Source organism: Mesoplodon bidens (assembly GCF_964165515.1).
Source record: "Mesoplodon bidens genome assembly, chromosome: 4".
Classification (NCBI taxonomy): Eukaryota; Metazoa; Chordata; class Mammalia; order Artiodactyla; family Ziphiidae; genus Mesoplodon; species Mesoplodon bidens.
Window position 1 is genome coordinate 144281595 of NC_138160.1, and position 27731 is coordinate 144309325.

A 27731-nucleotide genomic window follows, 5' to 3' on the forward strand; every position below is an offset into this window, starting at 1 on the left:
GCTCTGAGACTACTGAAGAATGTTTCCAAGTATCTGTTCTCCTCCTCCTTCTCCATATTATTAAGACCTTCAAGTTTTAGCTGGGCACACGACCCAAAAGAGGATCTATAATTTCCCAATTTTCCTTGCAGCTAGGTGTGGCCATGGGACCGAGTTTAAGCTAATGAGCTGTGAGTGGATGTAAATGTGCAAACTTCCCGACCTTAGATGGCAGCATTAACAAGTTTATTCCTATTTTTTTAAAGTCTTTATTGAATTTGTTACGATAATGCTTCTGTTTTATGTTTTGGCCACGAGGCATGTGGGATCCTAGCTCCGCGACCAGGAATCGAACCCACACCCCCTGCACTGAAAGGCAAAGTCTTAACCACTGGACCGCCAGGGAAGTCCCAAGTTTATTCCTATTAATGAGCATTCTGCCCCTCCTACCCTCAACATACAAGATAAAAAGAGACCTAATCAGATATGATAGAAGGCCAAGCCAAAAAAAAAATCAAAATGATCAAGGACACCCTTTGAAATGTGGCCTTCTGTGCCCAATTGCTAATGATTAACCTTGCCCTTAATACTCAGCCATAAAAAAGAATGAAATAATGCCATTTGCAGCAACGTGGATGGACCTAGAGGTCATCATACTAAGTGAAGTAAACCAGACAGAGAAAGACAAATATCATACAATATTGCTTATATGTGGAATCTTTAAAAAAAGATACAAATGAACTTATTTACAAAACAGAAATAGACCCATAGACACAGAGAACAGTCTTATGGTTACCAAAAAGGAAAGGGGTGAGGGACAGATAAATTAGGAGGTTGAGATGAACATATACATACTACTATATATAAAATAGATAACCAACAAGGACCTACTGTATAGCACAGGGAACTATACACTTAATATCTTGTAATAACCTATAAAAGAAATTGAAAAAGAATCTGAATCACTTTTGCAGCAAAACACTTGCTCTGACTACATCATGATTTGAGATTTTAACTATAGTAGGAAGCCATCACGAATAACAAGATATTTTTAAATGTTGTGTGTCTGATTTTTATCTCACTTTTTCAACATTTCTGCTTTTCTGTATAGTTATGGTTTGTAATGCACATCATACACTAGTACAGTATATGATAAATAATTATATTAGGGAGGACTCCCTCAAATTTTTTTTAACCAATGAGGGTATGTGAGTAAAAGAGTTGGGAGACCAACTGGTTAAGACTAGGATCAAAGACTTAGGGCCCAAATGTGATGTGAAATACTGGATTGGATCTTGGAAGAGGAAAGGGCCATTAAAGAAAAAAAATGGATGAAATCCAAAGAAAGTCTGGAGTTCATAGTAATATACAAATGTTAATCTCTTAGTTTTGACACGTACTGTAGTATGTAAGATGTTAATATTGGGGGAAAATGTATGAGGGGTATGAGAATTCTCTGTAATATCTTTGCAACTTTTTTTTACATTGAATATAATCCCAAAATAAGAAGGTAATTTTTTTTCCAAGTCCTTGAGGTGAAAGATGACATACATTAGATGACTGCAGTTCGTTCTTTCTTTCTTTCTTTCTTCCTTCCTTCGTTCCTTCCTTTCTTCATTAAATATTTTTGGCTGTGTTGGGTCTTCGTTGCCGTGTGCGGGCCTTCTCTAGTTGCAGCGAGCGGGGGCTACTCTTCGATGAGGTGCATGGGCTTCTCATTGTGGTGGCTTCTCTTGTTGCAGAGCACAGACTCTAGGCATGCAGGCCCAGTAGTTGTGACACCCAGGCTTAGTTGCTTCGTGGCATGTGGGATTGTCCCAGGTCAGGGATTGAACCCGTGTCCCCTTCACTGGCAGGCGGATTCTTAACCACTGAGCCACCAGGGAAGTCCCCACTGCAGTTCTTTATAATGAACAATGAATGTGAATAAAGATTTGGGGAGCATCAGTGGGAAAAAAGGTCTTTAGGGCTGGAAGGCATGTGAAAGCCAGACCTTATGATGATGAAGGAAGAGATATGAGTCTCCAACTCATCCCATTCTTCACCAAAATGGAAGTGTGTTCTCCATCTAAGTTAAAGTCAAGACATAAGGTGGCAGAGAGGTGAAGGTGGCCCACAGCCGGAAGGGAACAAAAGAACACGCCTGGATACTTCTTTTCCAAGCTCACGGATGTATGGCCGGTGTTCCCTACACCCATCCCATTTCCTTTCATACACACCCATCTGCAAGACATCTGTTTTCCCCATAAAATGCCATCCTGAAACCTCTATAAACAAGGAAGAGGGAGGCCCTGAGGTCACCAGATTTCACCAACTGTCCCCACTCCAAAGCAGTGTGAGTTACAGTCTTACGGAAATGGCATTCTCTGCCTCCGTACTGGATCTGGTAAAAATTTCACAACCTCAGATCCCAAATCCCTACAGTTCCCTCTGCTGCAAAACCCCCTCCCAACTTCCATCTGTTTGTTTGGCTAACAGTTCAACTTTGAATATTTATTTATTTATTTATTTTGGCTTTGCTGGGTCTGAGTTGTGGCATGCAGGATTTTTTAGTTGCAGCATGAGGGCTTCTTAGTTGCGGCATGCGGGATGTAGTTCCCTGACCAGGGATTGAACCTGGGCCCCCTTCACTGGGAGTGCCGAGTCTTACCCACTGAACTACCAGGGAAGTCCCTAACAGTTCAACTTTGAAGCTGACCTTCCCCAAAACTGGGTTTGGCACCCCCGTGAGCCCCTAAAACACCCATTTCTCACTCCTAACACACAGTATTGAAAGCACCTGTTTATTGTGTATCCCCCAGCCTAGACTTAAACTCCTTGAGAGTAAGGAATGTCTTTTTCATCCTTTCAGCATGAAACCGTCAGAGCCCAAGGCCTGACACAGTCACAGTAAGATCTGTTCAATAGGTATGCCAAAAATCAGGGCCAGGTCCATCACCTTTGCCGGGGAAAGATTTTGGAAAAGTGGAACTCTTCCACATTCCACCTCTTAGGAGGGCAACAGGGCAGAATCTGTCAAAATTTAAAGTGCAAAGTCCCTGGGACCCAGAAGAAATATTAACACAGGTGCATAACAATGTCAAGTTCAAAAGAGGTCCAAAGCTTTTTGTTTGTTTGTTTATTTTGGCCGTGCCCGGAGGCATGCGGGATCTTACTTCCCCCACCAGGGATCGAACCCATGCCCTCTTCAGTGGAAGCTCGGAGTCCTAACCACTGGACCGCCAGGGGAGCCCCTAAAACTTTTCTTATAATTGAGAAAAGGAGGGAACAATTGGTGGTATTTTTATGTATTTAATTTATTTATTTTTGACTGCGTTGGGTCTTCATTGCTGCGTGAGTGCTTTCTCTAGTTGCTGCGAGTGGGGGCTACTCTTCGTTGCAGTACATGGGCTTCTCATTGTGGTAACTTCTCTTGTTGCGGAGCACAGGCTCTAGGTGTGCAGGCTTCAGTACTTGTGGCACGCGGGCTCTAGAGCGCAGGCTCAGTAGTTGTGGCACACAGACTTAGTTGCTCCGTGGCATGTGGGATCTTCCCTGACCAGGGCGGGAACCCGTGTCCCCTGCATTGGCAGGTGGATTCTTAACCACTGCGTCACCAGGGAAGCCCAGTGGTATTTTAAAATATGACCGCAAATTCCATGACACTCCCTCCAAAAGGTGAGCCTAATTCCCCATGCCTGGCGTGTACTCAGGACTTGTTTCTAATGTATAGAAAAAGGCAGACATGATGAGGTGTGCCTTCTGACTCTACATCATGAAGCCACTGCAGCCTCCTCCAGAATCTCCTGGATTGCTTACTCTGGGGGAAGCCCTTTGCACACGCTGAGGTGCTCCATGCAGTGAGTGTCTGAGGCCTTCTGTGAAAAGCCACTGAGGACACCACCTTGGAAGGGAACCTTCAGCCCCCATAGAGCCCTCAGATGACTGCAGCCCCTGCAAATATATTTTTTTCCTGGGGTATCTAGATGGCAACTTCATGTGAGATCCTGAGCCAGAACCATCTGGCTATGCTGCTTCCAAATTCCTGACCCACAGAAACTTGGAGATAATAAATGTGTATTGTTTTCAGCCACTAAGTTCTGGGGTAATTTGATATGCAATAGATAATTAATACTTAACCTAACTTAAGAAGGTATGCCTATATTCAAATGGAAATATGTAGCCACACATGCAAAATCGATACCTAATAATAATGCAGATCCTTTAGAGGCACTGAAAAAGGTGATGTCAATCATCCTACGTTGTGACACTGTGGAAAGCTGTCCACAGTATTTTGCTAAATGGGGAAAAAAGCAAGGGGCAGAAGAGCTTGTAATAGTTTTCAGTGCGATCCTATTTTTGGAAGAAACAAAGTCTTATCTGTGCTTCTGCATAGGAAATAGTGGCAAGGGGCCTTCTTTAATTCATTTCAGGTTGTTTGGTTTTCTTCTAAGAATGCTTTATTCTTGAGATTCTTTTTTTTTTTTTTAAACAAAGGAATAAAATGATTAAGTGAAAGAACTAAGATATCAGTCAGTGCCTATCCCTGGCATTAGCCCTAATTCCCCTGATTCAATAAACCTCCCTTTTTGTCGGCTCTCGGTGGTCATTCCAATGGGGGTTGACAAGGCCAGAGACCTCTGGAGGCCCTTGAACATTTCACTCAGCCTTGAACCCAATCTTGAGCCTGGGTTGAGGGCTATGGGGGTCAGGGGCTCTGGGACCCAGTTTGAAAAGCACCTTCCTGGAGAAATGGGACGCCATATGCTCTACGTTATCACTCTCCTCTGGCTTCCCTTGGTAAACTCTGCCACGACCCAGATGAGTGTATTACGTTTATACAAGAGGGAGGAAACCGTTTACTGCAGCCACAGGATGCCAGGAAGAGGTAAGATGATGGTGGATGACTTTCCATGGCCTGATTCCAGCTGTCAAGGAATGTTCTGCATTTTCAGGACTTTTGGAGAAACTTGCAAAAAGATCATCTTTCACTGCCCTGGAGACTACGGAGCACAATGAAACTAACGTTTGGGTTGCTTTTCCTTGTAAAATTATTCTTTAAAAAACAGGGGCTTCCCTGGTGGCGCAGTGGTTGAGAATCTGCCTGCCGATGCAGGGGACACGGGTTCGAGCCCTGGTCTGGGAGGATCCCGCATGCCGCGGAGCAACTGGGCCCGTGGGCCACGGTTACTGAGCCTGCGCATCTGGAGCCTGTGCTCCGCAACGAGAGAGGCCGCGATAGTGAGAGGCCCGCGCACCGCGATGAAGAGTGGCCTCCGCTTGCCACGACTGGAGAAGGCCCTCGCACAGAAACAAGGACCCAGCACAGCCATAAATAAATAAATAAATTTAAAAAACAGCTACTTACTTACTTATTTATTTATGGGTACATGTATGTATATGTATGTATTTGAGTTCTCAAATATGCATGCACGGATGGAGAAACCTGATTTGGCATTTCTGGTAAAGGGATCCATGGAAGAATAATGTATCCCCTTCATCCATTTCTACTTTGATGGTTCACCCAGCACTTTTGTGTAGACTCCCTGACAGGCAGTGTTCTGAGGTGCTCAGACAGACAGGCTTGGGTGTAAATGGCTTTCTGGGAACTTTCTGGGAGGCGAGAAACTCTCTAGATCCTAATGAGAGGTGGTTACATAGAAGTAAATGTTTATCACAACTCACTGAACTCTTTACTTATCTGTCCATTTTATAGTATGTCAATTATACCTCAATTTCAAAACGGAAACTCTAAATCTTCAAAGATCATGTCCAAGGTTCCTGCCAGAGGTTAGGAAACCAGTCAGGTAAGATTAGGAGGGGCCACAAGGAGGCTACAGGTGATAAAGATAGAAATACAAAGAGTGTTGACAAGCATCAACAGAACTTGGTAACTGAACTAGAAGGAGGCCAAGCTGGAGGTGGCCCCAGTGGAGAGCCCATTCATTCAAGAGAAGTGAATGAGCTGAGCTTTGGAATCTACTGCTATCAGAACACAGACTGATAAATGCATCGCCCAGCTACTGAGCCAAACAGGATATCTCCCTCAGAGTTGCCTCTACAATACACCCCACACCCCACTGACTCACAACCGAATTCTGATCATGCCTGAAAAAGGAAATGACTCACTTCTAGATACTGGCACACAGGGTGGGCAAAAAGCAATCGGAATTCCAGGACTCTCAGAAAAAAGTAAAAATGGAAGTTCAGGCAAGGGGCATTCTCAGTGAGGATCCCGGAGGAGGACCTTCTGTCATCCCCTCTCCCAACCAGGCGATTGCAGTTTCGATTACCACTAATCCACTTTGCACAAGGTATCATCTTACACACAAAATGTGCTCCTGGAAAGGTTAGACATATTAAAACATCTTAAGGCCCTTTAAAGAACAATAACCCCCTTCCCTGGATAACAAGCCTTCCCCTGGCAACAGTTAATCAAATATTTGCTTGTCATAGATGGCTGAAGACCCCACCAACAGGAAGACCCCACTACTACCTACTTCTATCTGAACAGGTCATCCAAAAGCTGGCCAACAGCTCCAGACAGTGTTTAAATGAAAAGTGAATGGATTTCACCATTACAGGGAACGGCCAGCTGGGAAATAAATCCCATAGCCTTGCTCATGGGGACAGGGACGAGGAACAGTAAGCACCAAGGGACAGCACATCAGATGGGTGGCTCCACAGCAGGCAACACAGTCCTGCACAATGGGTCAGAACTAGGCCTGTTTCAAACACCAGAGCCCAAAGAAACCACACCTCTTTCTTGTTTTCTCCCTGTTCCAGAAGCAAGATTTGGGTTTTCTATGTCAGTTTCATTTGAATTTCAGCAAAAGCAAACTAGAGCTCCCAATCCCTTATCTCCTCATGCTGGAGATGCCTAAAATTACATAAGCACTGCACCCTCCTTTAGAAAACAAAAACAAAAACAAAAAAACTAAACTCTAGCCCTTAGACCTCTCCTGTCACGAATGACAAGTCAGGAACAACGTTATCGAAACAGAAAAGGGGAATACACATTTCTGCTTTTTCTCCAGCACACAAATGAGGTGGTAAATGCTTTCGATGTTTTCCTTCCTGTTACTGAAGATAGTGGTTGTTCAGGGAAATCAAAATAATACATGGAATCATTTTCTTGAAAAAGAAATGGCGGGAGCTAACAGACTCAGCGGAAAATGAATGAGACATCCTTTTACCAGTGCTCTTTTCCAGACGAGGTGTCACCAAGGTATTTTCCCCAAGGGTGATCTCGATGGTAGATTTTGTTGCCTTTGGGGAGGGGTAGCCTGTTTCTATCACTGTTCACTGCTGGCTACTTCCACAGTGTCTTAGCAACACACGGTCTCTTTCTTGACAGCGATGCTGTTAATGTACTTAATGTGGAATATGAAAGGCCATCCAAGCACTGAGCAAAAAAGGCATCTAGAATTGGGTCTTATCAGGGGAGGAACCCTACAGGTAAGAACAGGAATACTGTGGAAAGACAGAATGAGGCATATATTTCTCTTAAAGATTTGCAGTCTCAAAAGCACTCTCCCTATCTTTTGCCAGTGTTGCCCTGGAAGAAAAATATGCTTGGCAATGATCAGTGAATAACCCTGGGGCCTGCTGCTAAAGCAGACACAACTCTTAGCGGGACCACTCTACTTTCTGAGTTTGGATGTGTCCTTGGCATATTTGAGAGTCCACACACAACTGTTAACTGATTTTGATCTGGCTAAGGGAAAGCATGCAGTTAAGATTCCAATTACTTCCATTCCCAAAGGAAACAGACAAGAAATTCCCTCCCCCTCGGGGCAAACTGGAGTAGTCAGAGCTGCTACAAATGTACGTCTTTGTGTTAACACCAGAGAAGATACTTAGTAGCTGCCAGCTCTGAGGAGCCTGGGGAACACACCAGACGCTCAGCCTCCTTGAGACCCAAAATACACCAGATCCTCCGCCACTCAGTGAAAGAGGAAACTGAAGCAAGCAACACATCTTGCTCAAGACTTCACTGCCATCATTCCCTCTTAGGAAAGGAGTGGATCGCGTGTGAAATACAGGCCAATCAAGTGTCTCTTGACCAAGCCACGCTCCCTTTGCTTCACACAACTGAATGGCCAAATTATTACAGTAATCCTCTGCCATGTGCAACCTCCCTTCATCAAAGCCACCTCCCTGCCAATAAAAAAAAAAAAAAAGCTTCCTGCATCCTGTTAATCAGACAATCCCAATCCTTTTCTAGGCCCAGCTGGTCGTAAGTAGTTAAAGGACCATTTCTCTATTTTCCAGAGCGAGGTCAAATGCCTCTGGGAGCCAGTAGACAACTCAGGATGGTGCATCAACTACCCTCTTGCCCAAACCTAAATTTCAAACCCTCTAAAACAAAATGTTGTCATGTGGGCAGCTCAGCTGAACCCATTCAGAGCCTCTGAACAAACAAGGCAACTCGAGGGGTCCATCCGGTCCCTGACTTTCTGTCCCTGCCCCCGCTCGGCTGAAGGTCTCCGCGAAGTGCCCTTCGCATCCGATCGAGGAGGAGCGGGAGTTTCTGAGGCAACGTTTCAGCCTGGCAAGGAAACAAGGCCTTGAGGGTGGCCTGGGGGTCACGTCTGTGAACATGTCCCGGGCGGGCTGGGTGAGGGCGGCCCCCGAGGACAAAGTGGGGACGAAGGCCTCGCCACAATCAAGGGGAAAACTGAGGTCTTCGCCAAGGGGGCCGAGGCGCTCGGCGGGCGCCTCGGCCACGCTAGCAGAGCTTCTCCAGGGGCCCGGGACGTGACGCCTCCTTTGTGACAGAAGCTGGGACCAACCTGAGGAATCTCCTTGGACCTCCTCACCGAGAACGAGGTGCGCCGCTAGTCTTGAGCCAGCCCCGCCCGGCGTCGCGCGCGCCTCCGCAGCCACTGCTTCCCATTGGCCAAGGGGAGTGGCTCGAGGCTCGCCTGTTCCAATGGCGCCCTATGGGAGCTCGGGGGCGGGGCTGAAGGCGGTGGCCTTGGGCGGAAGTGTGGTGTGGGGTCCGCGCTGGACGCGTTCTTCTCGGTTCCGGGAGCCAGCAGCACCCTTGGGCAGCACAAAGCCAACTTGCCCGCCGCCGTAACCCCTGAGGGTGAACCGGCGCAGGGGCGCGCCCGCAGACTCCCCTGAGCGTGCAGCCAGGGACCAGGCTGAGCAGCCGGGTTTCGGGTCACTCTGATCCCTAGAATAACTCTGGGAGGGGGTCCCTCCCCCCATTGGTGGAGACCCGCGTACCCGGCTCTAAAACAAGAGGGTCTGCAATCTGGTGGAGACTTGTGGGGAAAGCCGCATCCCGCATTCCCCTGACTCCCCCAGACCCCTCAGATCCTCCCAACCCTCGCGCTCCCCTTAGTGCTCCCTCGAGCCACTTGGGAAGGATTTCGTGCCATTTTCCCACAAGTCTCCCAAGGGTGGAATGATTTTTCGTTCTCTTCCCCCGCAAAAAAAATTACCAAGGGGCTCTCCTAGTTCGCGGGCTTCTGGAGCCAGCCTTACCTGCACCCGCCGTCGCAGCGATGAGCAGGGCGACGGCCCAGCGCAGCCCGCAGCCCGCAAGCCTCATGTTGCCAGCCTCTGCCTGTCACGCCCCGGGCCGGGCTGCTGTCCGCTGTGTCCGCTCTGGAAACCCGGGCTTCGCGCGGCCCTGACGCGACTGCACGCGGGGCCCCAGTCATTTGCAGCATTTCAATGTGAGGTTTCCCGTAGAGGGAGGAGTCTGCAGTGGGGTGATCTTCAAATATCTTCACCTCACTGCGAGAGGAGGAGTTTCGAGAGGAGGAGTTTGGAACGGCCGATGTGACATGGGCTCCTTAACCCGTGAAGCCCTGACTCGGATTCCAGTCCTTTCCAAAGCCGCTTCGGGACAGGCTGCCGGATGTGTCCCATTTGGGTAGCCCCTGAAGAGAGGATCCGCCGTCACGCCCACCCCCAAATGGAAATGCGCGTCTCCTGAAGGATCTCCCTTACATTTCTCTCCACTTTTAATTGTTACGTTCTCTTTGGTGCCCAAAGAAGATTAGCAACCACCTGTCCTTCCAAATCGTCTAATTGGCCAATGACATCTCCCCTCTGACTCAAAAGGAAAAAAACTAGAGATGCTGGAAACTACACCCCCCTACCTCTGTCTCTCCTTGCCTTTTCCTTTGTAGGAATTGTTTATAGATTTTAACTGTTTCGTCATATATAGTCTTAGAGGGTTCTTCCAAATTACCCCATAAACAGTTATTAATGAGGCATTTAAATAAAATCGTCACGAAAGTACAGCCAAAGACTGATTTTGTTTTGTGGGATCCAGCAATTGGATGAATTATGAGCAAAAACATCTCTAAAATCAATTGACCCAACACCTGGGGTCTGGACATAAATATTGATTTATCCTTTAAGGAGAAGGAGTTGAATAAACAGAGAGGCCCAAAGCCTCTCCCCAAAGCAAAATGAAAACAAAATAGAGCTGTCAGAACTGAACCCGATTGCCTAAACCACAGAGGGCTGCTGGAGGACAGCTTTCAAGAATCAGGGTGTCTGGAGATTCATGAACTTCCCAGAGGCCCCTGGCCAGAAAGCCTCCCGTAAATGATTTGGTAGGTTTGGAGGGTTCCCTCAGGAATGAGCAGGGTTCTCTGAGGCTTTACAAACTGAGTTTGGCAAGGCATACTTACCTCTCAGCAGGCTTACAGGAAACCCAGGAAAGAAGGCAGAAAAGAGGCAGAGAGGAAACAGAAAGAAAAACAGTGATTTAATCCAGGGGAAGAAACTTATAGACAGTGTTTGGCAGTAAAAAGCCCCAGCTTATGGATCAGACAGACCTTGGGTGAGCCACTCAGTTTTGTTTTGTTTTTTTAACACTTATTTATTTATTTATTTAGTCTGTGAAGGGTCTTAGTTGTGGCATGCTGGATCTTCATTGGAGCATGCGGAGATCTTTAGTTGGGGCATGCATGCGGAATCCAGTTTCCTGACCAGGGATCGAATCTGGGCCCCCTGCATTGGGAGCGTGGAGTCTTACCCACTGGACCACCAAGGAAGTCCCGAGTCATTTAGCTTTGCCAATTAAAAAATGGGAGATAGGGACGTCCCTGGTGGCTCCGTGGTTGAGTCCACCTGCCAATGAGGGGACATGGGTTTGATCCCTAGTCAGGGAAGATCCCACATGCTGCAGAGCAGTTAAGCCCATGCGCCACACTGCTGAGCCTGCGTGCCACAACTACTGAAGCCTGAGCGCCTAAAGCCCGCGCTCCGTAACAAGAGAAGCCACAGAAGTGAGAAGCCCACGCACTGCAAGAGTAGCCCCCGCTCGCCGCAACTAGAGAAAGCCCGCACAGCAAGAAGACCCAACGCAGACAAAAATAAATAAAATTAAAAATAAATAAATAAAAATTAAAAATGGAAGATAAAATAAAAATGGGAGAGAAAGTAATGCCCCTTCCCTTACTTGGCAGGTTCAGTATCAGGGTCAAATGAGATCATGAGCAAACACCTGGAGAAATTTACAAGGACAGGCAAGTTCTGGGAGTTGCAACATTTATGAATGTGTCACCATCCAATTCCAATTCCTTACACCATATGCTCCTTATTTATTTATTTATTTATTTTTTAAAGTCAGGAGCCCTAGGTGTGATTTCTCTTCAGAAAAATTGCAAGACCTCACTGGCTCAGTTTCTGTTGTGAGCCCGTGCTCACAGAAAGAGAAAGCCCGCGTGAAGCAATGAAGACCCAACGCAGCCATAAATAAATAAATTAATTAATTTAAAAAAATGTCTAAATAAATAAATAAACGTGACTGGAGCCATGCTTGCTTGGCACATAATGGACACAGTGTATGGGTTCCCTGTTTTGTTTTGCTTTGTTTTGTTTGGCTGTCTTTGCAACTACATCTCTGTTTTTTTTTCTCCTCTCTCTTTTCTTTAGGGAACGCTTTTGTTGACTTGAAAAAAAATGCACAACGTGAGAGCTGCAAATTAAGTTTTATTTGGGGCAAAATGAGGACTGCAGCCCAGGAGACAGCGTTTCAGATAGCTCTGAGAAACTGCTCCGAGGAGGTGAGGGGGGAGCCAGGTTATATAGAAGTTTTGTAACAAAGGGCAGGTAGTCTCAACATAAAAAGATTATTGTTAATTAAAGAAAACCAGATATCTCAAGTTAAGGAATTAACGCTTTTCTCCGTATGGGAAGATGTAAAAGTCCGGGCTCACTGAACTCATTCCTTTGATATGCACCTCAGCTATCTGGGGCCAGTATCCTGTATTTTCACATCCTGAATTTCCTCAGGGCTCACCATCTCCCGAGTGGTTGCAGTCTGTTGGCTGCTAGATGGCAGGTATTCTTTTCAGCCCTGAGTTTCCTCAGGGCTCACCCAGTCACATTGGAGGGCTGCAATCATTGATGACTGTGACACCCTTTGTCTATTGATATGGCAGGAAATATTCTGTTTACAAATATTCCATTCCATGTATAAATATTCCATTTATCACTTTATTTCTCATAGGAACTTGAAAACAATCCTTCCATGGTATCCACTTCATCTGAAAATTCCTCGGCGTGCAAAGTCACCCAAATCCAGGGCAGGCATTTTCCTCATTCTAATTAATGGACAGCCTTCTTTGTCGTATTTTACACCTCTCTAATTCACCAGGAGACTCAGACCAGAATAGGTTTCTGAACAAAGGAGTCTGGTCTTTTGACCAAGGTGAGCCTTCGTAGCTGTCGTCTGGCCTTTGACCCAGCAGTCAGCAGAGAGAGGGTGAGTAACTGCAGGTGCCTTGGTGCCTTCCAGTAGGTGCAATTAGAGACTTGCCTTGACTCGGTAGCCATCAATCATCTCCACAAAAACGCCTATAAGCCATGTGAGGGCAGAGACAATGGTTTATATATCCAGCGCCATGTGGTAGTAAGGGTTAAATAAATAAATGAAAATTAGAGGGTTTTTTTTTTTTGCTACACTACATGGCTTGTGGAATCTTAGTTCCCTGACCAGGGATCGAACCTGCCACTCCCGCAGTGGAAGCACAGAGTCTTAACCACTGGACTGCCAGGGAAGTCCAAGAGATATTATTGCTGGCATGGCTGCAACAACATTAGAGATGCCCTGCTTCTGAATTCCACTATTTTTGGGACTTTGATTATTCAGAACTCAAATTTGTTCTGGGCTGCCGGTCCTTCCTTTCAAGCAGAACACCATACTTGAAGGCAAACCTGTATTGAGAACATGGAGAAAGCCCCAAGTCTGTAGTTGGGGAGATTCAAAATTGAGCAAGACACCACCTCATCCTCAAGGACTCCGGGAGAGAGAACAGGGCAGAATGTGTATATAAACATGAGCCCATGCGGTGCCAGATGGAGAGTGCAGAGGCTACTTCTGGTATGAGATGTGGAAGGCTACTAGAGAAAAAGTATATTTTCATTTAGCTTGAATTGGTGAAACATTTCCCTGGTTAGGAAAATGTAAAAAGACTTTTTCCTAAGATCAGGAACAAGAAAATGATGCTTGCTTTCAACGCTTCTATTCAACATAGTATTGGAAGTTCTAGCTAGTGTAATTAGGCAATTAAAAGAAAATAAAAGGCATCCAAATAAGAAAGGAATAAGTAGAGAAAAAGTAAAAGTTTCTTATTTTTTATAGATTTATTTATTTAATTTATTTATTTTTGGCTGCGTTGGGTCTTTGTTGCTGCGCGCGGGCTTCTCATTGCGGTGGCTTCTCTTGTTGTGGAGCACGGGCTCTAGGTGCACAGGCTTCAGTAATTGTGGCTCACAGGCTCTAGAGCGCAGACTCAGTAGTTGTGATGCACAGGCTTAGTTGCTCTGCGGCATGTGGGGTCTTCCCGGACCAGGGCTCGAACCCGTGTCCCCTGCATTGGCAGGCAGATTCTTAACCACTGCGCCACCAGGGAAGCCCGAAGTAGAAGTTTTATATGTTGAAAACCCTAAAGAGTCTACACACACACACACACACCTGCTAAAACTAATAAATTCAGCAAAGTTGCAGAATATAACATCAACACACAAAAAAGCTGTATTTCATACACTAGCAAGGAACAATCCAAAAAGGAAATTAAGAAAACAATTCCCTTTCCAATAGCATCAAAAAGAATTAAATATTTCAGAATTAATTTAACCAAGAAGGTGAAAGATGTGTACACTGAAAACTAAAAAATATTGTTGAAAGAAATTAGACACACACAAATGGAAAGACATCCCAAGTTCATGGATTGGAAGACTTAACATTGTTAAGATGTCAATTGTACCCAGAGTAATCTACAGATCTGATGCAGTCCCTATCAAATTCCCAACGACATTTTTTGCATAAATGGAAAAATCTACCCTAAAATTCATATGGAATCTCAAGATACCCTGAATAACCAAAATTACCTTAAAAAGAACAAAGTTGGAAGTCTCACAGTTCCTGATTGGAAAACTTACAACAAAGCTACAGCAATCGAAACAGTGTGGTATTGACATAAAGACAGACATACAGAAAAATGGAGTAGGATAGAGAGCCTGGAAATAAACACTCACATATATGGCCAAATGATTTTTTTTTTTTTTTTTTGCGGTATGTGGGCCTCTCACTGTTGTGGTCTTTCCCGTTGCGGAGCACAGGCTCCAGACGCACAGGCTCAGTGGCCATGGCTCACGGGCCTAGCCGCTCTGTGGCATGTGGGATCTTCCCAGACTGGGGCACGAACCCGTGTCCCCTGCATTGGCAGGCAGACTCTCAACCACTGTGCCACCAGGGAAGCCCTGGCCAAATTATTTTTGACAAGGGTGCCAGGACAGTTCAGTGGAGAAAGGACAGTCTTTTCAACAAACGGTGTTGGAAAAACTGTATATCCACATGCAAAATAATGATGCTTACTATTTTGCATACTAACTTTCACCATATACAAAAATTAACTCAAACTGGATCAAAGACTTAAAAGTAAGAGTTAAAATTATAAAACTTTTAGAAGAAAACATTGGGGTAAAACTTCATGACATTGAATTTGCCAGTGAGTTCTTGGCTGTGACAACAAAAGCATACAGAATAAAGGAAAAAACAAATAGGGTGGACTTCATCAAAATTAAAAACTAAAGTGCATCAAAGGACACTATCAACAAAGTGAAAAGGCAACCCATGGAATGGGAGGAAATATTTGCACATCCTATATCTGGTGAGATTAATATTCAGAATATATAAAGAACCTCTACAACTCAACAACAGCAAAACAGCCCAATTAAAAAGAAGCAAAGGACTTAAATACACCTTTCCAAAGGAGATATAACAATGGCCAATAAGGGCCTGAAAAGACGTTCAACATCACTAATTATTAGAGAAATACAAATCAAAATGACAATGAGGGCTTCTTTTGGGGGGCGCCTACATGCTTCCTCCTACAGATTGTCAACGAAAGGTGAGAAGGGGCAGGAAAATGACATTTGAGACGAGGCTCAGGGGAAGGAGATTTGCCAAGCGAGGCATTATGGAAAGAGGGACCTGCATGTGCAAACACCTGTAAGTGTGTGGTGTGAAATTTCAGTGTGGCTGAGGTTTAGGAAGACATGGCCGGAGAGTTGCCAGGCTCAGATGATCAGGGCTCCATGTGCGCTCAAGGATTTGGAAGAGTTTAGAAGTCTCTGGCCATGTGGAAGAAAAGACTGGTGGGGAGTGAGGGTGGGAGCTGGGGAACCAGGGAGGAGCAGACCACACTGGTCCAAACCAGCGATGGCAGCGGTGGTGGGCCAGGTAGGGGCCAAAGATGGAGAAGAGGTGGGTGGATTGAAGATACTTATAAAGGAGAATGGTTGAGCTGGGGGACGAACTGGATGTAGGAGGCTGAGGGAAAGGGATGAGAGCTGAGTTAGATTTCTTGGGGCCACTGGAGCCACCTAAGAGGTGGGGACACAGAAGCGGAATCAGGTGTGGGAGGAACACGATGAGCTGGGCTTTGGGCACCTTGTCAGTATGAATGCTCTGGAAGATACAAATGGCCTCATTGAAGCAGAAATCTCTGAGACCATGACATAAACTAGAAACCAACTATTCTGTTGAATTAAACGTTGGTGAGGAATCAAGAAATGGGTCTTAAAATGGACATGTGTCCTAAACCTCACTAGCTTGGAGAAGCTCCCAACTCCATCTTCTTGTCCCCTGCTTCCAGGGGTAACAGCTGTTCAGGATATAGTGTGTCTGGGGGTATATCCTGACAGAGCTTTCGCTAAATGTTTATGTGGCAGAGACATGGTCCAAAGCAAATATCTAAGACCCTGTGTGTGCTACAAAAAAGGCATCTTGGGGGCCTCCCTGGTGGCGCAGTGGTTGAGAGTCCGCCTGCCGATGCAGGGGATACGGGTTCGTGCCCCGGTCTGGGAGGATCCCATATGCCGCGGAGCGGCTGGGCCCGTGAGCCATGGCCGCTGGGCCTGCGCGTCCGGAGCCTGTGCTCCGCAACGGGAGAGGCCACAGCAGTGAGAGGCCCACATACCGCAAAAAGAAAAAAAAAAAAAAAAAGGCATCTTGGGACTTCCCTGGTGGCGCAGTGGTTAAGAATCCACCTGCCAATGCAGGGGACACAGGTTCAAGCCCTGGTCCAGGAAGATCCCACATGCCCTGGAGCAACTAAACCTGTGCACCACAACTACTGAGCCTACTCTCTAGACCCCGTGAGCCACAACTACTGAGCCCGCGTGCCTAGAGCCCATGCTCAGCAACAAGAGAAGCCACCGCAATGAGAAGCCTGCAGACCACAATGAAGAGTAGCCCCCGCTCGCCACAACTAGAGGAAGCCCACGCACAGCAACGAAGACCCAACACAGCCAAAAATAATAAATAAATAAATTAATTAATTTTTAAAAAGGCATCTTGCTGGACATTTCATTGTGTAGCTTGCTTTCCTAGCCTTAACATTGCTCTAAAGATCTTTCCATGTTAGCTTAATTAGACCCATGTCATTTGAAAAATTGTTTTAGGATGTTCCAGTTGCCATCACTGTGTAAGAAATCACCACACAGCTTAGTGGCTTAAAACAACAATCAGTTTGTTCTCTTTCTTTGTGTCGGGAAGGTGGGAAGGGCTCATCTGGGCAGGTGCACACAGGTGGGGTTTGGCCACCCATCTCTTTCTCCTCCTGTGGTCTCGGTGGTCTCTTGGCATGGGCTTCTTCGGGCTTCCTCACAACATGGTGGCTTCTAGGCATTTGGGCTGTTCCATGAGAGCTGACGGCTTTAAGAGGGAGTGTTCCAACAAACTGTGGTGCTTTGTATGACCCACTCTTAGCGGTGGTCACATTATCACTTCTGTTGCACTCTACTACTTACCAAGAGTCCCAAGCCAAAGTCAAGGGAAAGAGAATTAGATTCCATGTCTTGGTCGGGGAGTTGCAAGGTTCTAGAAGTGAATATGGGGTGGGAGATATTGTTGTGGCCGTCTGTCACATGTGATGCTCCATACTCTTCCTGACTGCCCCCCTCCCAGTCAGGGCACCCCAGGGGCTCCCATCATAACCTGACCATCTGGCATTCCAGCCAAAGGGACCTGCGCACCCAAGTCTTGCTGGGGCCTTCCCTGGCTCCCTGAGGACACAGACCTGGCTACATTACTCAACGCAGCACCCTTTCCAGGGGCCATTTCACCCTCCCAGACCCAGGGCCTTTCCTCCAGATTCGGAGCAGGTCCCAGCCCCCGAGGACTCACTCCTGTGCCCCACAAACCTGGGCCCAAATCTGTGTGGTCTTGGGCAAGTGTCTCAACCTCTCTAAACTTCACTTGTGTCATCTGTGAAATGGGAGGGAAGTCAACACCCCTCAGCGTTGTTGGGATAAATGGGGGAGGAAGGTACTGGCCAGCCGGGCCGAGATAGAGGGGAAAGGACTGTCCAGATAGACGGATGCTGAGAGCAAAGGCCAGTGGGGGGTGGTGGGGAGGCAGTTAGCAGCTGTCACCAGGAGCGACAGGAGTTCAGGCTGGTAGAGGTCCCTGGTTCCTGGCCAGTGTCCACATGAGGGCCAGGCTGGTTCCAGGACCTCAGGCCAAGGTCAACGTGGGAGAGCCAGGCCAGGGGGATGAACTCTCACCCCCAGCACAGCCCACGTGTTCCTGGGTCACCATCACACTTGGCTTTGCACGTGTGGGTGTTCAGCCCAACTGGCCCCTCTTGTTGATGCCCTTCACTTTTTTTCTTCAATTATTTCTCTTTTCATTGTCACCGTAGAAAATACAGAAATGCCAAAAGAAATAAGAAACCTCCGTGAGCATCTTTTGGTTTCTCATCTCCTAGTGGGCTCAGAGAGGTGCAGAGAACTGCCCAAAGTCACATAGCCTGGACGTGGCAGGGCCAGGATTCAAACCCACAACCACCCACTGTGGGAGGAAGGCAAGTGGGGCTTGACAACCACTGGTTCTAGGACTGGCTGTGCAGGCTTGGGCACATGTTTCCCTTCCCTGTGCCTCAGTTTTCTCATCTGAAAACTGGGGCTAACCACCTCAAAGTACGCAGTGAGCAAGTGGTGTGCCCACAACTTTAGCTGGGCACATAGGCACCAGAAGATAGGCTGCATTTCTCAGCTTCCTGTGCAGCTAGGTGTGGCCACTTGACTATGTTGTAGCCAACGAGCACATAAGAGTGAAATGTCAGTTTTCAGAGAGGATCTCCCTCCCCTTGCCTCCTTGTTGACGGCTGGAATGTGGAATGGATAGATGGAGCACCAGCAGCCAAATTGGGCCATGAGGTGATGTTGGACATAGGGGTGGCAAGTACTAAAGCAACAAGACAGAGAAGAAGCTGTTCTCCAACACTGTGAGGCACCAACTCCAGACTTTGACATGAGAGAGGTATGAACTCATGGCAAGTAAGTATTATTTTGGATTTTGCTGCCATCTATTCACTAACAAACTATATCAGACAAACACTTTTCTCCTACTCAAATTTCACATATACTTTTTGCCCCCTCAAGGGACACATTTTTAAATTGGCCTCAGTCTAAATACCATGAAATCAAGGTGAGCTACTTTTCTGTACACATTAAAATAAATTCAAATTTGTTAAAATGAAGTCGAAGCCATTCACACACAAAAATGTGGACTTTCAAAATGACATGAGTATCTTGGCAAATCCACTCCATAAAAGCAATGTTAAAACTAGACAGAGTTGTCAAAAACAACCATTTCAAGATTCTGGAGATTAATCAAAGGCATTTAACAAATTAAGAAGAATTTACTCAAAAATAATTACTGAATGGCAAGGTAAGAGCAGTGGGAGGTAATGGGTTTTTTTTGGCCTCCCAGCTCCTATTGGACTGGACAAGCCATGAATATCATTGCTGGAGGGGGCTGACTTGACTAGGAGACAAGTAACACCTCAGGCCACTGGGCAAATTGGAAACAGCAGGGATCTCAGGGTGGAATGAATGGGGAAGGCCAAGGCCTCTTAACTAGCTGAGGTTGAGATGCTGGCTGCAGATGGGTAAACTAGTCAGCATTCAATCGGGAGGTCCGGACAATGAAACAGTTGGCCCCTTGTATCCTTAGGGTCTGGAAAGACGTGTGCACACACCAGGCTGCACGAGAGACAGAGGGAGCCCCATCAACCCACAAATCCAAGCAAGCTGCTCAGCAGGAGGCCATGTGCACGTGTTGAGAAGACGCAAGAGGGACGGCAGAAAGCAAAGGCAGGCCTGGCTTGCAAACTGCCTGAGCACGGGCCCCTGGCACAGGGCCTCACTGACTCAGGGGTTTGAGCACAACCTGTGTGTCATCACTGGCTGACCCAGGGGTGACTCCGAGAGGGAGTCAGCTTAAAGATAATGAAAAACAATAACTTTCAAAAATTGAGCAGAGACATAAACAGCTGCACACAGTGGGGGAGAGAGACCCTACAGAGTCAGCTCAGCAATAACTAAAACAAAACAAAAATGCCACCAGGACAACGGCCTGTGGTGGTGGGGGTTGGAATTCAGAGCTGCTAAAATCTATTATTTAAAAATGTCCATTTTTGAGGGACTTCCCTGGCGGTCCAGTGGTTAGGACTCTGCGCTTTTACTGCCGAGGGCATGGGTTCAATCCCTGGTTGGGGAGCTGTGGTCCCACAGGCCAGGCAGCAAGGCCAAAAAAAAAAAAAAAAAAACAGGCAAGACATGCAAAGAAAGAGCAAAGTGTGACCCACCCTGAGAAAAAAAGCAGTCACTAGAAATGTTCTCTCCAGGGTCCAGATGCTGGACTTCACAGCAGTCAATAAAAATATGTTCAGAGAATTAAAGTGAACAGTGTTTGAAGAATTAAAGGCAAATATGATGATATGATGACAATGACTCGCAAATGCAAGATCTTAATGAAGAGACAAAAACTATAGAACCCAAAGTAAGTTCTGGACTTGGGAGTTCTCCCTGATCACCTGAGCTCCCACAATGCCCTGGGATTCCTGTGTCACGGCTCTGACTGCTGTGTGGCACCTGCTGTTTTTTCCCAAAAGAAATAAATTTATTTATTTATTTATGGCTGCTTTGGGTCTTTGTTGCTGCACGCGGGCTTTCTCTAGTTGCGGCGAGTTGGGGCTACTCTTCGTTGTGGTGCACGGGCTTCTCACTGCGGTGGCTTCTCTTGTTGTGGAGCGTGGGCTCTAGGCATGCGGGCTTCAGTAGTTGCAGCACGTGGGCTTCAGGAGTTGTGGCTTGCAGGCTCTAGAGCACAGGCTCAGTAGCTGTGGCGCATGGGCTTAGTTGCTCTGCGGAATGTGAGATCTTCCCAGACCAGGGCTCAAACCCGTGTCCCCAGCATTGGCAGGTGGATTATTTTTTTAATGTCTTTTGTTTTTTTTTTAACAACTTTACTGGAGTATAATTGCTTTACATTGTTGTGTTAGTTTCTGCTGTATAACAAAGTGAATCAGCTATACGTATACATATATCCCCATATCCCCTCCCTCTGGCAGGTGGATTCTTAACCACTGCGCCACCAGGGAAGTCCTGCACCTGCCTGTTTATGTGACTCTCTCCCCGACCCCACCTTAGCTGCAGAGGGGAAGGGACTGAGCTGTTTGCTCCCTGCATGACAGGGCAGGCTTGAACACATGATGGAGAATGGCAGTGGTAAGGGAGCCAGAGAGCCCAGGCTTGCAGTCAGATGGTGTGAGGCCTGGGCAAGGTGTTTGCCTTTGTGTGGGCTTCAGTGTCCTCCCCTGTGAAATGGGACCCCTGGGATCTGGTGATGGGAGGACAGGGCCCCAGATACGGTGAGGCCCCATATGGGGCCCCAGGGCCTCGCAGCGCTTGGGGTGGCAGCGGACATTCACCACCACCCCAGGAGCCAGGAATGAGTCCACCAGAAGACAAGACTTTTGTTGTAGGTTTAATTTATTACTGTTTGACATCCAGTGACACTGACATACCCCCGCCGGGCCTGTGGACCCCTGGCCCTGGCGAGTCTGACCTGTCCAATAAAATACAGTACGAGGAGTGGACGGCTACACACATGCATCCACAGCTTAAACTACAGTGATTCCAAACTGCGGCCGGAACAGTACTGCCAGGGATGGAAAAGAAAAACAGGTGTCGTGTGTTCCCCAATTCATAATTCTTTTTTTTTTCTTTTCTCATTTTAAACAGTTAATGCTGTTACAAACGCTACTGATGCCAGGACAGGGCCAGACACAAACAGTCCTACATCTTCTCTGCTGTATAAATATGGAAGATTTTCGTTTATACAGTTTTATCCCAAGTCTGAAACTACATCTGCTGCTACCCGTTACTGCTAAGGGCTACACCATCTCAGATCTGGAACGAGCGGCTCGGGGTTGAGACTCTGGAATGTTGGGACTCAGTCTTCCTCGCTGCCACTTCCTGAGCGGTCCTGGAGCGGGGACAGGAGGAGAAAGCGTGAGTCAGCCCCACCCTCAGGAGCACCCCGACTGGCGCCGACCTCGGCTTTAGATGCACTCAACCACCAATGCAGGCAGCAGAACCGCTCTGCCCTGCAGGGAGTGGGCAGCCCTGGCTCCGCGAGGCTGGGTGCTGACTGGCCTTTGCCCTCATCCCCTGCTGCCACGGCCACTCCGTGACGTCACTGTTCTCCCACAGACTGTCCCCTGCGTCCACATCGACTCTTCCTTGGGACGTGGGAGGCTTGCTGGGCCTTCCCTGCTCTGTCCCACTGCTGTCTGCCTGTCCCTGTGCCCCTGACTTGCGGCTTTATTTTTATTTTTGTGGCCATGCCACGCAGCTTGCGGGATCTTAGTTCTCTGACCAGGGATGGAACCCGGGCCCACAGCAATTACAGCGCCAAGTCTTCACCACTGGACCGACAGGGAATTCCCCTGATCTGTGGCTTTAAAACCACCTTGGCGATTCCTGACCATGTAAAATCTCTGCTCTTCTGTATAAACATTTTAAACAGCTTGGCAAGGGCCAAAGAAGCCCTGCTGGATCCAGATGGGCAGATGGGGAGCTTTACAGCCCAGACCCTCCTCTCCAGAAACAAGGGCCACCACTCCCGTGTTCACAATGTCATTAATGTCCCCATAAGACCATGGATGTCTATGGTCAGATTTATTCTGAGGCACCTGGGTTTTTTTTTCCTAATTAATTAATTAATTTATTTTTGGCTGTGTTGGGTCTTCATTGCTGCACGCGGGCTTTCTCTAGTCGCAGTGAGCAGGGGCTTCTCATCGCAGTGGCTTCTCATTGCAGTGGCTTCTCTTGTGGCTGAGCACAGGCTCTAGGTGCGCAGGCTTCAGTAGTTGTGGCTCACGGGCTCTAGAGCGCAGGCTCAGCACTTGTGACGCATGGGCTTAGTTGCTCTGCGGCACGTGGGATCTTCCCGGACCAGGGCTCGAACCCGTGTCCCCTGCATTGGCAGGCGGATTCTTAACCACTGCGCCACCAGGGAAGTCCTGAGGCACCTGGTTTTGCTGCTATTGCAAATAGCTATACAAGAAAACTAACGAGGGACTTTCCTGGTGGTCCAGTGGTTAAGACTCCTCATTCTCAGTGCAGGGGGCCCGGGTTCCATCCCTGGTCGGGGAACTAGATACCACATGCATGCTGCAACCAAGAGTTCGCATGTCACAACTAAGGAGGCTGCGTGCTGCAACTAAGACCTGGTGCAACCAAATAAATAAATATTTTAAAAAAGAAAAAAAGAAGACTAACAACAACAAAATGCAAAATGGTGCTTGTCAGACTGTTCCAGGAGCCAGGCCCCATGTAATCCACTTGACCTCCCTGCTTTGTAGACGTAGAGACAGGCTCAGAAGTAAAGCGAAATGCCCAGGTCCTACAGCAGGGAAGGGCCTGCATCCGGGCTAGAGCCAGAGGGCAAAACTTATTTAAACCCAGCCAGTGGGTCTGCTCGTGCCCCCACGCCCATGAAACTGTCCAGGCCTGATGCTCCTGTGGCTCTTCCCTGGTGTGCGGGGGACTGCAGCCTGTGCCAGGGGGACTGTCACCGAGGCATCGCTCACAGCCCCGTTCACAAGGTCTGCTGCACAATGTTTTTATGACTGTGGATTATGGGACCTGTGTTCTTCACTTGCTTTTTCTCAACCCACTACCATTCTTTAAAAATCCCTCTAGACAGGCCGGAACAGAGCCGCAAGCAGAGACCTGGGCTGCACGGCGTGTGCCCCACGCAGTGAGGACACCATGGCAGTCCTGGCAGCTGGAGGGCCCTGTGCTGTGGGCATGGGGACCAGCTGGCAGCACCTCCGATCTCACCGCCTCCCACCCGAACACTGCCGGCCCGAGCTCGGCAACCCTGGTGTCCTGGGTTGGCAGCTCTGCAGGCTGCTGCAGCAGCAACAGGCTGGGATGCCCCGCCTGAAGCCCACCAGCTCCAAGAGCAGTGCTTGTAGGGCCGCGTGGACTTGGACTTGAGTCCCAGGCCATATAAGGCTGAGCCTCGGTCTCCGCATCTGGGGAGCGGGGGTGTTGGCCTTGGACCAGGGCCCAGCACCTGGCAAGGGGCGGGTGTGCAGTGACCCGCCTGCCCGGGCCCCGCGGGCTTTACCTCGTCCTGCTCCTCCTCACTGTCGTCGTCGCTCACCACCGGCTTGGCCCTGGAGCCACGGCTCGGCCGCCGCCGGCCGCTCTTGAGTCGGTCCTGGGCCTTCTCCTTCCGGCCCAGCTTGATCTTCACTTTGACGGAGCGAGCTGGGGTGGGCACCAGGAGGAAAGATGTGAGCTCGGGAGAGCATGGCACCTCGGAGCCAGGGGCGTCTGGGAGCCGTGTGGGCTTCGGGTCCTCTCAGGTGGGTGTGACCCCATCCCCGCCTCCCCCCACCCCGAGGATGGGCTGCAGCCCCTCCCCAATGCGCCCCGCTGCCCGCCCTGCCTAGACTCACACTCCGACTCCGAGCCTTCCTCCTCGCCCTCCTCTTCCTCCTCACTCTCCTCCCCTTCACTGTCTTCCTCCTTCTCGATTTTCTGCCGCACACTGGTGAAGACCGACTGGAGGACGATGGAGTCTTCGTAGATCTGGGTGGAAACACACAGGGCTCAGGTGTGAGGCCTGCTGGGGAGCTCCCCGCCCGCTGGGCCTCAGTCCTGGCAGAGGGACAGCTCAATAATCCTTTCCCAGCCGGTGCCCGAGAGAGCACTGGGTTGATGAAGTGGTCCCAGACAAAACGTCCGGTGTGTTCGTTCAGAAATAACCACACGTTCCTCCCTCCCTTTGAAGCACCGCACTGAGCGCGTTTTTAAAGGCTCCGAGAGGTTCTGCCGCAACATTAATGCCCCTCGTTGAAGCCAGCAGGTCCCCCCAGACATGTGACTATCAGATCTCTTTTCCGAGAGGCACCCATCCCGACACTTAGGGAAACTGTTAGGCTAATAAGGCTGTGTGTGTACATGAATTTCATCCCAGGATGGGACACAGCACAGGATTCCTTTCAAGAGAGTCCCCGAGTGAATTCAAAACAGATTCCGAGATGTACACAGACTTCCCAGGGTCACCATGGACGGATGGCACCGAGTCTATTTCCTCTTTTTAGTTTGTTTTTATTTTCTATTTTTTCAGTAATACACACACATTGCTTCTGTAATGAGTAAAACACTCCAAGTTGGAGGGAATCTTTTTTAAAACCAGTCAATTCACGGGAGGGGGGGTGAGGGGCGTGTCACCCGGGGCTGGGGGCTGCTCACCAGGGAGCCCTCCAGGTTGAAGGTCTGTGCGTTCTGGCACAGCAGCATCACGTCCTTCTCTAGGTCGTTGAGGCTGCGGTACTTGTGGCTGCGGATGCGCTCCTGTGGGCAGGAGAAGCGGCCTTACCTCTGGACCCCCTCACACCCGGCGTCCCTCTGCCTGACGAGGTCACGGCTGAACCCCCAGGCTCTGTGCAGACTCGGAGGCCCAGCTGTGGGTGCTGGGGAGGGGCCGCCCGTCACATCCTCAGGACCCCAACGGCCAACGCCTGGCTCCCTGCCTGGGGGGGCCCGAGGCCCAGGCTCGGAATCCCGCAAACGCCAACGTGGCATGTCCCTGCGGGGAGCACCCCCGCCCTCCCCGCACACTCAACACGGGGTTACCTTTATCTTCTTGAAGTCCACAGGCTTGCGGATGAGCTCATAGTACTCGGGCAGCTCCTTGCGGGATGGCAGCTGGATGAACACCTCGCTGAGCTGACGTCCACTACTACTGCAAGGAGGGACACGGCGGCGTCACTCACAGGCCCTGCCTGCCAGGGAGCCCTCGTCCCCTGCCCGGCGCCCCCCACCAGGCCACTTCCCCATTGCTTGAGGACAGAGCCGGTGAGAAATTCAAAGCTGACTCGGGAATTATTTCCTGTACCTGTGCTGTCTTTTGAGTTCTGGAACATTTCTGAGGGGCAGCCATGCAGAGAGACCCCTGATGCATTTGAATCGAGGCTCCGAACTCACCCAACTTCCTCCCATCGCCCCCCCACCCCAGCCCTGGAGGAAACAGCAACACGTGCCACATGCAGCAAAAGCCTTGGCACTTGAATGAGGGAGAAGAACCCTGATTATTTATTTACGACGCAAAAAATCAGTTTGCTCATGTTGGGAGCATCAAGTGCCAGCATCTGCAGAGGCCAGTTTCCCAAGCATACTGTGCACCTCTCACAGGCGGCACTTACAAGCGGTGAACTTCAGAGAATCTGGCCAAAACCCAAGGAAAGATGTCCCCCGGCAAGATGCTAATGGATGACAAAAGCTGTTTTCTAGTCTTTTCCAACGAGGTGCTTGCTTTGCACGAGGGAGCAGAGGAAAGACGTGCCATGAGTGGCCATGAGATGAGGAACCCGAGCATTGGGCCGCTAGGCTGTGCCACACCTGTGCCCGGCTATGCTGGGGCCAGGAGCTCCGAGGCAACATCCTCCCAGTGCCTGGACGAGGAGGGGGCGAAGAGAGAGACATCCACCCTCAGCCTCCCTTCAGCCTCCAGCGTGGCGATGCTGTCTCCTGGCAACGCCAGTTTTAGACCCGCTAAATTAACGCTGCAGCCCTCTAACAGGCTTGTACGTGGTGCCAGGGCCATGGGCTCCGTGCTCACCCATGGCATCCACAGAGGTGGCCTGGCCTCGGGGTGTGCGTGGTCCTTCAGGGAGCTCAGGAAGCGGTACTCCAGCGCCATCATACAGAGGGAAATTCCAGAGCAAAACCCTCATAAACCTCTGGGGGAATTGCGTCCTTGAGGAATAAAAGGCCCACCTGGCCCGAGAACTGTTGTCTGGTGCAACGTGCTGAGGGCAGAGGGCCTGGAACTGGGCGTGTGTGAGGGAGGGGCAGGGCGCCAGGGTCACGGGGACTTTTAAAACTGCCCTGACGGTGAAGACCTCTTGAAAAGCCACTGCCATAAGATTTTCCTTGCCAAAGTGCTGAGAAGTCATTTTTAATCCTTAGAAGTCCCCTGGAGAGCCCTCACCTCCCCCGCACCAGGGGCTGGTGTGGCCTTCCAGGCTTGCTCACCGGCGCCCCCCTCCTCGGGGCTGCTTGGCCCTCCAGGTGGGCTGCCCGGGACCTCCGATGTCAGCGCCCCTCTCCACCTGCTCAGTCACCTCAGAATCACCGAAGCGGCTGCTCCCCCAGGGAACCCCGGCTCCCACCCTCACCTCCGCATAAATGTCATCTTCCCAACACCTCGTAATAACACGGATGACTGAGATGACACGTAAAGGCACAAGCCTTCAGTGCTTGCTCCTGTGAGCCTCCCCGACCTCCAGCACCTGGCCGAGCTTGGCCTCCTCTTGAACTTGAGGTTACGGGATCCCACAGGGTGAGCCCTCAGGCCTGGCCCCCCCGCTCACCACTGTTGGTGAGACATGCCTCCTGCCTTGTGAGACTTGCTCTGAAGAAGTTTCTGCCAGGCAGAATTGTTGGAACTCCATCTCTGACTCTGCTCTGTGTCCGGCCGCCTGGCAGCGGTGGGCACGCGAGTGAAGGAGCCTGAGAAAATCCTGATGCTGTCAGGATCGGCCCTGTGACCCCAATTCAGATACAAAGAAAGGAAGCACCCACCATGGCCCTAATGCCTCCAGCCTGGGCTGTCACCTGGTTTTTGGTAACACTAGCAATGGTGGCTGCTGTTACATATGACAGTGACGTTATTTTCCAGCCTCTAGATGTCAGTTCCCACAGCAGGGATTTTCTTCCACCTCGTTCACTGCCCTGTCCCCATCACATCGGGACACGAGACACAGAGGGGCTCAGAGTGACTAGGGCCGTGCCTGGACCTCCAATTCCTCCCACATCTAGCCCAGAGGTCATTTCTTACTGAACGAGGTTTGTGACCACGCAGTGGGGGAGGCCTTATCTAGTTTTCTAAGCCCTTCTCCTTGGAGCCTGAAGAG

At 49.2% G+C, this 27731-nt stretch overlaps 2 protein-coding genes across 11 annotated transcripts in view; both read right to left on the minus strand.

The window, feature by feature from the left end:
• Nucleotides 1-9631, minus strand: part of LDLR (low density lipoprotein receptor) — a 37235-nt gene extending 27604 nt beyond the window's left edge. For all 4 annotated transcript variants that reach the window (XM_081232146.1, XM_081232144.1, XM_081232145.1 and 1 more), the window contains exon 1: nucleotides 9457-9631. In XM_081232146.1, coding sequence (XP_081088272.1) covers nucleotides 9457-9523 — 67 coding nt within the window. In that variant the 5' untranslated portion in view covers nucleotides 9524-9631. The remainder of the gene's footprint in view (nucleotides 1-9456) is intronic.
• An 11633-nt stretch (nucleotides 9632-21264) lies between these two features.
• Nucleotides 21265-27731, minus strand: part of SMARCA4 (SWI/SNF related BAF chromatin remodeling complex subunit ATPase 4) — an 88262-nt gene continuing 81795 nt past the window's right edge. For 5 of the 7 annotated variants that reach the window (XM_081232077.1, XM_081232076.1, XM_081232081.1 and 2 more), the window contains 5 exons: nucleotides 25450-25558; nucleotides 25066-25167; nucleotides 24267-24399; nucleotides 23933-24075; nucleotides 21265-21778 (listed from right to left, as the gene is read on the minus strand). In XM_081232077.1, coding sequence (XP_081088203.1) covers nucleotides 21746-21778; nucleotides 23933-24075; nucleotides 24267-24399; nucleotides 25066-25167; nucleotides 25450-25558 — 520 coding nt within the window. In that variant the 3' untranslated portion in view covers nucleotides 21265-21745. The remainder of the gene's footprint in view (nucleotides 21779-23932; nucleotides 24076-24266; nucleotides 24400-25065; nucleotides 25168-25449; nucleotides 25559-27731) is intronic. The other 2 variants (XM_081232078.1, XM_081232082.1) reach the window with 1 other exon arrangement.